Source organism: Aythya fuligula, chromosome Z (genome assembly GCF_009819795.1).
Source record: "Aythya fuligula isolate bAytFul2 chromosome Z, bAytFul2.pri, whole genome shotgun sequence".
NCBI lineage: Eukaryota > Metazoa > Chordata > Aves > Anseriformes > Anatidae > Aythya > Aythya fuligula.
The window spans coordinates 41,115,513-41,129,018 of NC_045593.1; the positions used below are offsets into that span (position 1 = coordinate 41,115,513).

Consider the following 13,506-nt stretch of genomic DNA (forward strand, 5'->3'; position numbering starts at 1 on the left):
TGAAGAACGAATAATGATTACTTTTCAGTATTTTTAATGTATGATATTTAAAATTATATGCTTTTTAGAATACTTTTATTTTTCTCTACGTGTTTTGTACTCTTTTGTGTAGGTACTGCAGCCTTGTGACTTCTTCTTTGAGATGAAGCAATCTGGTACTAATCCACAGTCAGCTGATCTAATGATTAAATCTCTGACAGTAAAAGTAGGTCGATATTTTCATCGCTTTTAGTTCTCTGCTCCTTCCTGCTCAGAAGGCTTTAAAGTTGCTTGTGCTTGTTTCTTAAAAAAATAAAAAAAATCAGGAATGACTGAAGTGGTGAATTGTTTCTGTTCTTCATCAGGTAACTTTGCTGTTTAGGATGTAAAAACAAAGAAAATTTAATAACTATTATGTCACAGTGTTTTTGGATGCTGAGTACTATAAAATAGCCTGATGTACAGAATAAAGTTTTGAAGCATTCATATATGGTGTTGGATGATATAGGTTTGAAAGTTCCTATCTGGAAGAAAGGCAGGGGTTGAAAATATGAACAGGATAAAATGTAGCTTATGGAAAGAAATCCGTGTTCATATGTGAGGAAAGAGTCCTGTAGAGAACAGAACTATTGTAGAGAACTTTTTTGTCGGTGTAACATGATTTGTTAAGATTTTGTGTCTGAAAGTAGCATACCTTTTCCTGTACTAGCTTCTCATTTCCAATTATTCCAACTTCTTTTTTGTAGGTTTCACCAATTATCATAAATACAGTAATCACTATTACCTCCGCCCTTTATCGAACTGCAGAAACAACAGAAGAAGAGATTAGTCAAATTCCTCCAGACTTGTGGAATATGAAAGATGTAAAAAATCTAAAAATGTGGTTTCTTGAAGAGTCAAATGAAAATGAAGACTCAAATCCAACCTCTGAACTGGTTCCCACAGGAGAGTCATTGAAAATGAGTATAGAATCTCTCATTCTAACACTTGAAGCTGGGGTTGGCCACCGAACTGTACCAATGCTCTTAGCCAAATCCTCATTTCTTGGAGAAGTCAAAAATTGGAGTACACTTATCAACCTACATTCTCAGCTTGAGCTAGAGGTGAGGAATCCTAGCTGAGGAAGAAAAAATCTCTTAAGATATTAAGCTCATTATCTTATTTAGAAAATAAAAGAAAAATCACCCGTATATTTGATGATTAAGCTCTTGATGGTACATACATGCATTGTAGCAGCAGGACAGGAATAAGGTCTTAAGTTAGCTAAAGTGAAAATCTAATGCATTAAATATAAGGTATTAATGATAGTAATTGAGTTTATACAATGTGACATTCATCCACATTTAAACTTAATACAGCTTCCCAGAGGACTGTTGTGACAATATTAAGTTTTGGAGTAGCAGCTGGCTAAAACTGTGTGACAATGGCAAATTAAGATTGCAATATAATATATTCATATGTCATTTCTGTACATGTAAAGTATTATGTGATATCAGTTTCATACATAAATCTTCCAAAATTTCCAATATTTGGAAATTAGTTATATTAAATTAATTGGTCATTGTAGGTAGATTCATCCTTATTTCATAGTGTTTCAGACTTCTAGTGCCTACAGCATAAGCAAAAATTATAGTTTAAGTGACAGACCTTACACAATTTAATTTGGAAATGGGTCTTCCCAATAGAGACTTGCATGCCTCATTTATTTACTTAATTTATTTACTTCATCTTAGGGTAGGAGTTAACTAAAAGTACAATCTGACTGTCTTCTATAGTCCAAAATAATTAATATATTTGAAAATCAGAATTTGAAGTCTTAAAATCTGTAGAGCTTTTGTTGATTTAAGTTGTATGCAATTTCCTAACTGACATTTCCATTTCCCATAGGTACATTATTTTAATGAGATGTTCGGGGTGTGGGAACCATTACTTGAACCACTAGAAATTGAGAAGACTGATTTATTCAAACCCTGGATTCTAGAAATCAAGGTATATTTCCAAAGCTAAACTCAAATCTTTTATTTTAATTCCTTGGGGGGTGGGGGGGGCGGATAAAATTATGTTGTATGTACTCTGCACCTTTTATTACTGATATTAAAAAAAATATGTAATGATTTTGTTCCTTCTTCATAGTTACTGATACTTTTTTTTTTTCCCTGTTAGTGAATGAAACCAGGTCTTGCACCAGTAAACATCCAGACTCTCATATCTTTTAAATAATACTGTCTTTTAGGTGACAGGAAGGTTTGATTCCTATTGCACTAGATAATCATGATGGTTTTATGTTAAAGTGTCTAAAGAGTCAGGTCATATGTAATTGATACATTCAGTGGCTTTGGAAAGATAGAACACTCATATTGTTCCATGGTAGTATCTGTACCATACTGGAAGCACTGACACTCGTGGGAATACTGTTTTTCTTATTTCATCTCCCTCTTGAAAACAGTCTTGATTCTGCTTTCAAAGTAGATAAGGATTTTTTTTTAAGGAAAGGAGATGGATTTTTATTTGTGTTTTCCCTGTTCTCTCTTAACTCTCTTTTATTGCATTGTTAGCTGATTTGTGTAATTTTTCAATATTTTTTTTTTGCCTGAGAGCTTGTTCAGAATGGGATAAATGTCCTTCTCCTACAAAAGTTAGTATCAAACAGCTTTCTACGGCAGTGACCTCAGAAATTAAGAACTTGCTTTTATGACTGTTCCTAAAAAGATAAGAGACCTAATGCAGGAGGAAGGTATAAGGTAGTGAGTCAAAGCTCATACTTCATTGCCTAGGATTTGAAATGTAACATTTGGAAATGCATCATTTCCAGAAACACTGAAGTGCTGGAAAATACTTCATATAGTTGTTTTTGTTTTTTTTCTTTTTTCCTGTCAAATACTAAAAAAAAAACATACAAAGTGAGTACATGGTTTGGAAACATGTAGACTATATTTAGAGTTAGTATTTTAAGAATGAGAAATAAACTATGTATATAGTTTTTATATAGTCATATTAGATGTGTTAAGATAAATGTTTTCACACAGCATTAACTAGGTATGTAAGTATATGGGGACATTTATTTTTGAATAAATATAAATTTAGCTGCTATAATTGCAATCTAATTGACTTCTGAAATCTATCTTTTGCTTGTTGCCGTCTTCTTTCCCTCTTTCTGTTTTAAATTGAGAATAAAACCATGAACAAAATAGGAAAATAGTAAGGGCACAGAAGTAGGAAGAGAAGAGTAGAAAAAAAAAAGTCATGAGACTTGCTTTACAGAAAGATTGATCAGATAAGAATTAAAAAAATATATAAATCTCCTTTCAGATGAAGAAGAAGCCTAAAAAAGCAGTGGTTGAATCAGATGCAGAAGAAAACTACAAAGTTCCAGAACATAAAACAGTAATAAATGTTTCCTCAAAAGACCAGCTGAATATTACACTATCCAAATGTGGTCTACAAATGTTGAGTAACTTGGGCACGGTAAGAAAGATAACAACAGTGTCAGATTTGTGTTAAATGTATGTTTGCACAGATTCTTCTGTTGAAGCCTTACTTCATTTTTGTGTTTTACTTACTTCATATTTGTGTTTTGTATCTTTGCTTTCTAGGCATTTGCTGAAGCAGCAAGTCAAACTTCAGACATCTTCAAAAAAGACCGAGCACCATTTGTACTAATAAATTCTTTAGGACTTCCCATCACCGTCTCACCCAGTGATTCCTTTAGTGTCCTCAATGTCGAATATGGAGCAAAAATATTTCATTTAGTAGATGGAGAGAATTTAAATATGGAATATGTCAGAACTAAAAATGAGAGTGACCAGTTCACCGCAATGACCACTCTGAGTAGCAAAAGGTTTTACATTCAAATCTGTAAGTTCCAAAGTTCATAAACCTTATGTTTTTGTAGCATGAGGCATGATGCATCTTCTACTTGTCAGTAAATACTGGAGGACTGCACAACATGAAAGGAATGATTCTTCGTATTATAGATGCATCCCAGTGTTTGAAATCCTGCTTTGGCCTTTTTAGCTAAAAGTTGCATGTATATTGCCTGTTAAATAAATTTCCTACTATGGTAACTTTTAGATAACTAATATTTATTTTCTAGTTTCGTTGCAATCAAATGCTTTTTGTTTGTATTCACAAGTTAATGCAGAATTAAGCTGCCAATTTTTTTTTTTTTAACAATACTGAGGGATGCATGTATACGTGTTGAGAGAAGTTACTTTTAAGAAAGTATTGTTTTATTTAAAGAACACAGTTAAAGCTGAAATAAAATTTAGCGATTTTTAATGGTGTTAAAAAGTTAGTTTGTCATAGCAATTGACAGTTTTTCAAAACTGATTTGGCAAACAAATCTTGACCATATTATTTATTAATAGTTGAATTATTTTCTAATATTTATGTGCTGTACTTTTCTAGTAAGCCATAATATTTTGTAAATATTTCTCTCTAGGCACCAATTTTATTTGCAGAGGCAAAAGATGGAATGTACTTAGGTTATGTACATTCATAATTTATTCATTTATGCTTGTTCCTGTGGCGGAGTGGGGGAGGGAGCGGGAGAATCTTTCCTAGGTTAGACCTGGCACTTAGGGACATAGTTTAGTGGATGACATTGGTAGTATGGGGATGGCTGGACCTGATGACCTTGAAGGTCTCTTCCAACCTTAATAATTCTATGATTCTATTTATTTGGTGACACGACAGGTTTGTCAGACTGAAAGTGGTGGTTGTCCTTGTTTACCTCCACAAAAATTCAAAGCAAAGTGGTACATAAAATACTCTTGAATGTACATTTTTGTATTTCAAATGTATCTTTATCCCCCTTTTGAGACTTTCATTTCTGACCTTGTATGTTCTAGGTCCACATAATCATTCCACTGTGGAGAAGATTCCATTAACAAAAGTGGGTCGATGTATTTACAGAGTAAGGCATGAGGAATCAGGTGTTGAAAGGTCCATTGTCTGCCAAATTGATACTATTGAAGGAAGCAAGATAATAACTATACGTTCTCCTATCCAGGTATATATCCAGTACATTTCCAGTATGTACATATCCATATATGTATAGGTATATATCCAGTACATATCCGGTATCCCCTACATTATAATTATTTTTTGGTTAAATTTTTAATAATGTAAATGATCATAAATACGTAGTCTATAAATAAATATTTTAAAATAAAAATATATAAAAACTGTATAAAAACTGTATTTTACAAACTGATCTGAACAATTAATATAAATCTGCTGCTGTGTATTTATTATAAAGAGATTTAGAAGATATTTTCAAGAACAAAAAGCTTTTTCAAAATGATGAAGGGACTGGATGGAGTAGTATTAGAAATGGACCAGATGTTAGATCAGCATAATTCATCACTAATGTTTTCTAATACTTGCTCTAATTTTAGCCTTGTGAAATATTTGCTCTGTATGAAATTTTCAAACCTCTTAAATTTACCTTGGTTCCTCAAGGTTATCCTTCTGTTGGGTAGTTTCTTTTTCTTCATCCTATGCCATTGACAGTTGCATTTCAAATTTAATACCAAACTATCTGAAGAGTGAGCCCTTTCAGCATACCTTTAATAGTCTTTTTGATAGACATGTAATTTCTTAGGCCAAAGCAAACAGAATTTTATGGATGGTCCAAATAGTAGTATTCTATGATAGTGTCCATGGTTAATGATCAGATTTACTGTTTTTTTTTTTTCCTTATGTTAACACTTCAGCTTTGATATCAACATGGTAACTGGATTTTGGTCACTGTCTAGGTTTTCTTGTGGTTGCACAGGATCCTGATGTAACTGCAAATGGGTCAAAAATAAAAAAGCAGTTTTCTAGTATTTGTGTCCTTATTACATAATGAGAGCTTGGATGTCTTAGGACATCCAGGAGGTATACCGCTTCAGAGGGGACAGGAAAGAATAACAAGTATTTTTTTGATGCATGTGGTTCTATTTTTTCCCCACATAAAACAACAACATTGGTAATTAAAACCAAACTGTCACTCTTCTATATAGGGTTGTGTGCTGAAATATCAGAACTGGGTAACTGTGCAGCATTTATAAAAAGTTACTATACTGAAGAAACTGCTCTGCTTGGAAACCTAATACAATTTTAACATTAATGACATGAAAGAATGATATTCTATGTATATATAATGCATGCTTTTATGTTGGGTTAATTATATATGTCTATGTAAAATTTATAGATTATTTAGGCAATTTTAGACATTTCCTTCAGAGAGACCTGAAAAGGAGAACATTAAATAATTGAAAATTTTAAAAAGGGAGCAACTGATTATGACTAATTTCCCAGAGTTGATAATACAATTAAATGAACACTGAAATAGGAAACTAATTTTTGCAAAAAACAAAAGAGCTAAATGCTCACCCAAATTCAACGTATGTTAATCATTTAACTGTGAGTAAAGTTTTGCTTCCCTTCTGTTTATTTCCATGTGAATTTTGACCCACAGAGCTTTGTATCTGTTGTATTTTTAAAAGAAAGTTCTTTGGAAAGTTGTTAGACAGTTCAGATTTACTTGTCTTTGATTTTGCAGGGTATGTTTCTCCTTGAAAAGAATTTTACAGCTAATATAGTAATTTCATAATTAAAATATAACATTAAACAGCACAACAAAATCGTTTAAGGAGATTTGCTGGTATTAGAGACAGTTCTTTTGAAATACCTGACCTTGAATGGCAAATGGGTAAGACAAACAGTGAGAGAGTCCTCATTCTGTATTCTGTTAGGCTCAGAAAAGTTTATCTTACCATTTTTTCCTAATGTATCTTGCTGGATTTTTATTTTATGTAGATAAGGAATCATTTTTCAATCCCGTTCAATATTTTTGAGGAAGGAAGATGTTTAGGGACTGCATCACCAGAAAATGAATTCAACATACCATTGTCTGCATACAGGTACATTATTGTTTTTTTTTGTTGTTGTTTTGTTTTTGTCATGTAATATGTTTCTACATTGCCAGTTGTTGTATCCATATAACTATACTAAAAAACAATACAAAACTGTTTCCCATTGCTACCTAATACTGTAATATAGTATAATTATAATACTGTTTATACTGTGTATAATACTGTAGTATAGTATAGTTATAGTATAATATTATACTGTGATTATACTATCATTGTTGGCTAGGATCTTCTCAGAGCATCTGTTCTCAGTTAAATTAGGATACCATTTAGTTGAAATGGTTTTTTTTAGGGACTTCTGAAATCCATTCTACCAAACAAATTAGCTGAGCATTTGACTGTCTCTAACAATTCAAGTCCAGGTGCTTCTGGGACACAATGATGCATGATGCAATGATACAGTACAGACATTTTTCTTAATGGAATGATGTCTAGTGATATAGTACAGCTGCTTTTTTTTTTTTTTTTAAAAAAAAAAAAAAGTTGTCTTTTTGTTTTTAGCGGTACTTAAACCTAAAGTTGAAACTAATACATTTAGGCACTTCATCACACATCACATCACTGATACAGAAGAAAACTTGTCAGCCTTGGGTTCCAGCATAGCTATGCTGCTATTAGCACCTTCAAGATTACACCCAATTGAAACTGCAGTGAGTTGCTAAGTACCATTTAGCTGAACTGTCACTAACTTTTAGGCAGATGTTTACTTTGCCTGTTTTTAGAAATGTAGAGGCTTTTTCCATCTCTTTTCACCTAAACATGTCCCCTTCCCCCCCATTTTTTTTTTCTTTTCTGGCAAGTATTACAGTTTGCAGGTTTCTTTATGCTGAAGTTTGCAAAGCAATCATAAAAGTTATAGAATGCTTCCATGTTCTGCACAAGTCATTGAAAGCAATCCTTCTGTTTCAATGTTCTTTTTTTGTTAAATAAGCTACAATGTACTGAACATGCTATTAAGTTCACCAATATTTCTAACTATACATATTTTATTTAATAAGATTATTTATTAATAAGGTTTAGCAACCTTCTGATTAAATACACTGATTATTGGTGAGTCTCCCAAGACAGTCACAAAATGTTCATTGACAAAAATCTTCACTCAGGGAGCAGCCGATTGGGTTAAAGCGGATGCCTTACAAAACCCATTTCTATAAAAATAATCCATTAATTTAATGCATAACTTGACCAGAAAGAAGGGCACATTTTGCGGATCTGTCTAAAGAGTGAATTGTTTATTCATACCTTTTTCATGGAAAATGGAGTATAACAGCTCTTGTAAGGGATTTCAGCAGCCTTTCGTAAGAATCCCCAGCAGCCCCTTCTGCCTGAGTAAAGCATGTGAAGGTATGGAGCAAAATCCCACAGCTGGTACAAATCTAGGATTCTTTGGGATCTAAAATACTTTTAGCTTCCTGACTTGAGCAAGAAAAGGCAGACAATGAATTACTGTCAGAAATCATCAATATTTTAAGTAATACTAGAGTTGTTAGCACTACTAACTTATTTTACTAAATTCTTGTGTCTAACAAGGCTAATGATACCCTGGGCTGCATTCGGAAGAGTGTTGCCAGCAGACCAAGGGAGGTGATTCTCCCCCTCTACTCAGCCCTGGTGAGGCCACAGCTGGAGTATTGTGTCCAGTTCAGGGCTTCCCATTACAAGAGGGACATGGAGCTACTGGAGCGAGTTCAGAGGAGGGCTACGAAGATGATTAGAGGACTGCAGCACCTCTTACATGAGGACAGGCTGAGAGAGCTGGGCCTGTTTAGCCTGGAAGAGAAGACTGAGGGGTCACTTCACCAGTGCTCATAAATGCCTGAGTGGAGGGTGTCAAAAGGATGGAGCGAGTCTTTTTTTCAGTTGTGCCTAGTGAGAGGACAAGAGGCAGTGGGCACAAACAGAAGCACAGGAGGTTCCAGCTGAATATGAGGGGGCACTTCTTTACTGTGAGGATAAACACGGAAACCACAGAGAGCTGGTGGTTTCATCTTCTCTGGAGATATTCAAAACCCACCTGGCTGCCATCCTGCACAATGTGCTCTAGGTGATCCTGCTCGGCAGGGGGCTTGGGCTAGGTGATCTTCAGAGGTTCCTTCTAACCTCAGCTGTCCTGTGATTCTGTGATTGCATTCTACTTTATTGTAATTAAAATATTCAATCTCATACTGAGTTTCTTTTAAATGATTTCATTTACAGATCTGTACTGAGTTTGCAACCCATAGCCAATGAAAGTGGAGTGGATGGAGAATATGATATGTGTGAAGGAATTACATTTGACGAAATTATGAAAAATGTTAACAGCTTATTACAAAGGAAATGCCAGTCTGTGAGGTCAACTAACCACTCCTTTATCATCAATATTGTTATAGTAAAAGACACGTTGACATCTACTTTATGTGCAGATGATCAATGGGATTTTCCATATGTCGTTCATTTATGGCCTTCTGTTCTTCTCCGCAATCTTCTTCCATATCACATTACTTACTCCGTAGAGGTAATTCTTCAATTCTTCCATTTTTGTGGTGTTGCCTACCTGTGTCATAAAAGTTGATTAGCTGGTTGAACTACATTTGAAAATTGATATTAAAGAAATGGCTTCTGTTAGAGTTTTTCTGTAGCAGGGTTTACAGATCTTGGAAGGGTAAGTCTGTATCTACAGAAATGAAGCAGCACCAGAATGGGAAAAATGGTGGGTCTAATCCTCACTAATTACACATATTTTAGATACACAGGGAAAGAGTAGTTTACACTGTATAAGCTTAATCCTATGGGAGAGTCACTTTCTGTGCAGCTTGAGCCTAACCTAAGCAGTGAAGTTTTTCCTGTGGATTATGATCACCTCAAGCAACATAAATATGTCAGCCTACATTAGCATTGTATGTGCTGTCACTAGCTGTCACTAACTTTTAGGAATGGTGTGCTTTCTCCCAGTGCTGCATTTTTGCCAGGTTTTGGCTTGAATTGCAGCCGAAGTACAAGACGGTGCACTCTTTTTAGAAGAAATCAAACAATTAGGTGCCCTTTAACTGTTAGTGGGCCATCATTCCAAGACTAGACATGAGCCACTGTCAAGTAAAACACCTAAATCATGTAGTGTTGACACTGATTCCTCAGTACTAAATGTTTCATTTTGAGGATATGTCCTGATTGTGTTCCACTACTTACTGATGTAGGTTTAGAATAATAGGGTAGGCACTGAAATGTTTTTTTCAAACAGTCTTAATGATTAGTATTTGGATGCAGGTAAAATAGTTTAATAATAATTTTTTATTACAAATGCACAATTACTAGAGCTAGAGACCATGGCCTCTGCCATGTGTTTGGAAGTAACAGACTCTTTCTGTATCTCTCTTATGAATTCAATGAAAGAAATACCGCGTTGAAGAAATCTGTCATTTAAACGTTACACGCATTTGAATTTTGTGACAGTTTTGTGTTAAATACTAATGCATTGATTTGACGACAATGATGACATGATGACAATGCATGGATTTTTTTTTTCAGTAAAATGTATTTAGATGTTTAAGAATGTAACAGTTAAATAATATGATAATCACTTTACAATTTTGCCTAAATAACTTGTATCTTAATTGTCAAAGATAAGAAAGTGTACACTTTTTTTTTTTTTAATAAGGGAAATGGGAACAAATATAACACTCTGGAAGACGGATGTTCAGCCCAGATTCATAATGCAGTTTTGGATCAAACAAAATTAGATTTACAGTTGCTGAACTATCTAGATCAAAACTGGAAAAGTGAGTACCATGTAAAAAGTAATCTACCAGAAATCAGCTTCACAACATTCTACTGCATCACAGAGCTGGATAAGACTGAACTGGATATTGCTGTCCACGTGACCTACACAACTGGGCAGATGGTTATAGCAATTCACAGTCCATACTGGATGGTAAATAAAACTGGTCGAATGTTGCAGTACAAAGCTGATGGTATCCACCGCAAGCATCCTCCGGATTACAAAAAGCCACTACTTTTTTCTTTCCAGCCCAAAAACTTCTTCCAAAATAACAAGGTATTACAGCTAGTAAAATTTGAAGCTCTGTAGTTTGCTCTTGCTGTACAGGAGTGTTTTTACACTTTGAAAGCTATCTACACTGTTATGTTCCATAAACAGCATGAATCTGACTGTATTTCTGTCTAAAGGCAGAATATTTTAAATAATACAGTGTGTTGATTTGTCTAGGAAATTTTACTTATGATAAGTTGAGGACTTTTTTTTTTTTTTTTTTTTTACTTTTTTTGAGGACATTTTTGTTGTTGTTGTTTTACTTGTGACAAGTTGAGGACAGGATCTTCATGTTCACGTATTCTGGAGTATCTTACACTTAAAATGCGTATTCCACATAGCCTGTAGTTAATGGTGGCAAAAAATATCTTTATGTGAGTCAATACTGACAATTGCAATGTCTTGTCTTTTTAATAGAAACACTAGTATGCACTTGGGTTTACATTTGTATACTGTAGATGTGATTTTAAAAGACTTAGAATTAGTTTAAAAATGTAAAGCTCCAGTGCTTGAGAAGTGAATACTTGCAGTCGTGGTTGTTAGATACAGTCTGAGTTGGTAGTAAGCTAAGGTTAAATTGCAACTTAACATTTGACTTTCCTACATGAGATTTTTAATGCTGATTACTACTGACTGAGGAATGAGTCAATACTGGCAGTTGTCTTGTCTTGACTTCTTCATGCAGATGCCAGTGTTTCCAATATGCGCTTACATTTATGTGTATATATGTCTATATATATGATTCCAGATGTCAGTGTTCGTAAATTGAAAATTAATACAGGCTGCTTCTTTATAGGTGCAGCTTATGGTAACTGATAGTGAACTGTCGGATCAGTTTTCACTGGACACTGTTGGAAGTCATGGTTCTGTGAAATGCAAGAGTCATAAAAAGGAGTATCAAGTGAGTGAAACTTACCATGCAAATTCATTACTTTCTGCAAATATAAATGAAGTAAGAACAGAGCAGCATCTGTCTAACAATATTTTTCTACTCACAGGTTGGTGTCACCATAAACAACAGCAGTTTTAATATTACTAGAATTGTGACTTTCACTCCATTTTTTATGATCTCAAATAGAAGCACATACACTTTGGAAGTAGCTGAAGAAGGCAAAGAAAAGTGGATACCCATTGTTTTGCAACAGGTAAACTTACCAAGGAAGCTATTCCAATTGTTTAAGGAAAAAAAAAATTAGTTTTAACACTCAGTGACAGGAGATAAGAGCCATGCAGTGTTCAATGACAATGCCTGAATAAATTGTATTGCTTTTTTAGTAAGTCATCTGTGTTCTCTTACCTTTTCTCAGTGTTGTTTTAGGACTTATTGTAAACCTGCTTCACATTTATAATTGGAATGTTTTTGGTGTTACCAGCATTATAAGTAGTGGTATGCGGAAAAAGAGCTTTGCTGTTACTGTGTTCTCCCTCTGCAGTGGCACTGAAATTTGTGTGCTGTTTTTGGACTGATACCTGGTAGAGTGGTTTGGCTGACCTGGTACATGCTATGCCACTTGCTTATAGGAAGAAGGTTGTTTGTATGGGTCAGTTCAGATAGGTCCAAACTGTTCTTCTGTTTCACTTTTTGTTTTGTTTTGTTTTAACTTCCTAATGCACTGTTTCGGGAGATGGATCACTGACACTCAGGCCAAGTGGTGCAGAAATGGCAGCTTTTGTCTGTGTTTACAAAGCCTACTCAGTTGGAGACTGGGCATGCAGCTTCACTTTTTGCACTGCAGTACCAATACAATTTTTTTGTGTGTGTGTGTTTTGAGTTCAGTGCCTCTGCGTTAATATATTGTGAGCTTCCTTCAGGACATGCAGGAGAAACATAGCCAATCTGTGGGAGTTATTTAGGTCTATGAGAGCTGAAAGAATATTGCCTTCTGGGAAGAGTGAAATCTCCCTCTTCCTCTCCTCCAATGGGTCTTGGAAGAGAGCATACCCAGAATAGAGACAAGCCTGTTAGAATGTTAGTTCATAATATCTCAGCTTCATTCACTTCCCTGCCCAGCACCCCCCAACTCCTTCATTCTACTTTGTAGTTTTCATTTAAGCAGAATCCTTTCTGCTGCTTTTCTCTTTTTTTCCACTCTTCTTTCTTGGCAACCAATAGCCTGTCTTCTCAGGGAAAAAACAATCCTTGTGTACAGCCCATCTATTCTTGGACCCGTTTCCTGTCTAGAAAGCAGTTGATCTGTCAGAAACTTTAATTTCTACTTTTAAGAAAAATCAGTTGTTTCCCAAAGATTGCAATAGGAGGGGGTTGCTGGATATTGACTAGTATGAAATAGCTTTTCAAGGACCATGATTTAAGTTAGGTATAGTGGAAGACACCTGACCAGCATGCATCTGTAGAAGAAGAAATAAAGAAAATATTGACCAAGGCTGTAGATAAGATTGCTGCTAAATACAGATTAGAACTCTGACTGCGGAGTGGAGGTAGAAATATAAATATAATGTCTGGTGAAGCAGTTAGCTAGCAAGTATGTGGCAAAACATTTGAAAACAGCATCATTTTATGACTATTGCAAAAAATATTTTTTCATTTCTCTATAGTTGCTTCTGTAACTTCTTATTCCAATC

General features: G+C 34.6%; 1 protein-coding gene across 5 annotated transcripts in view; it reads left to right on the top strand.

Annotated features, from left to right (window-relative positions):
• The window catches only part of VPS13A (vacuolar protein sorting 13 homolog A), a 118,165-nt gene that overhangs the window by 61,381 nt on the left and 43,278 nt on the right, over positions 1-13,506 (top strand). For all 5 annotated transcript variants that reach the window (XM_032206606.1, XM_032206607.1, XM_032206608.1 and 2 more), the window contains exons 40-50: positions 113-205; positions 726-1,082; positions 1,867-1,968; positions 3,289-3,444; positions 3,573-3,834; positions 4,830-4,990; positions 6,787-6,890; positions 9,096-9,393; positions 10,534-10,929; positions 11,720-11,824; positions 11,922-12,068. In XM_032206606.1, the coding sequence (XP_032062497.1) occupies positions 113-205; positions 726-1,082; positions 1,867-1,968; positions 3,289-3,444; positions 3,573-3,834; positions 4,830-4,990; positions 6,787-6,890; positions 9,096-9,393; positions 10,534-10,929; positions 11,720-11,824; positions 11,922-12,068 (2,181 nt within the window). The remainder of the gene's footprint in view (positions 1-112; positions 206-725; positions 1,083-1,866; positions 1,969-3,288; positions 3,445-3,572; positions 3,835-4,829; positions 4,991-6,786; positions 6,891-9,095; positions 9,394-10,533; positions 10,930-11,719; positions 11,825-11,921; positions 12,069-13,506) is intronic.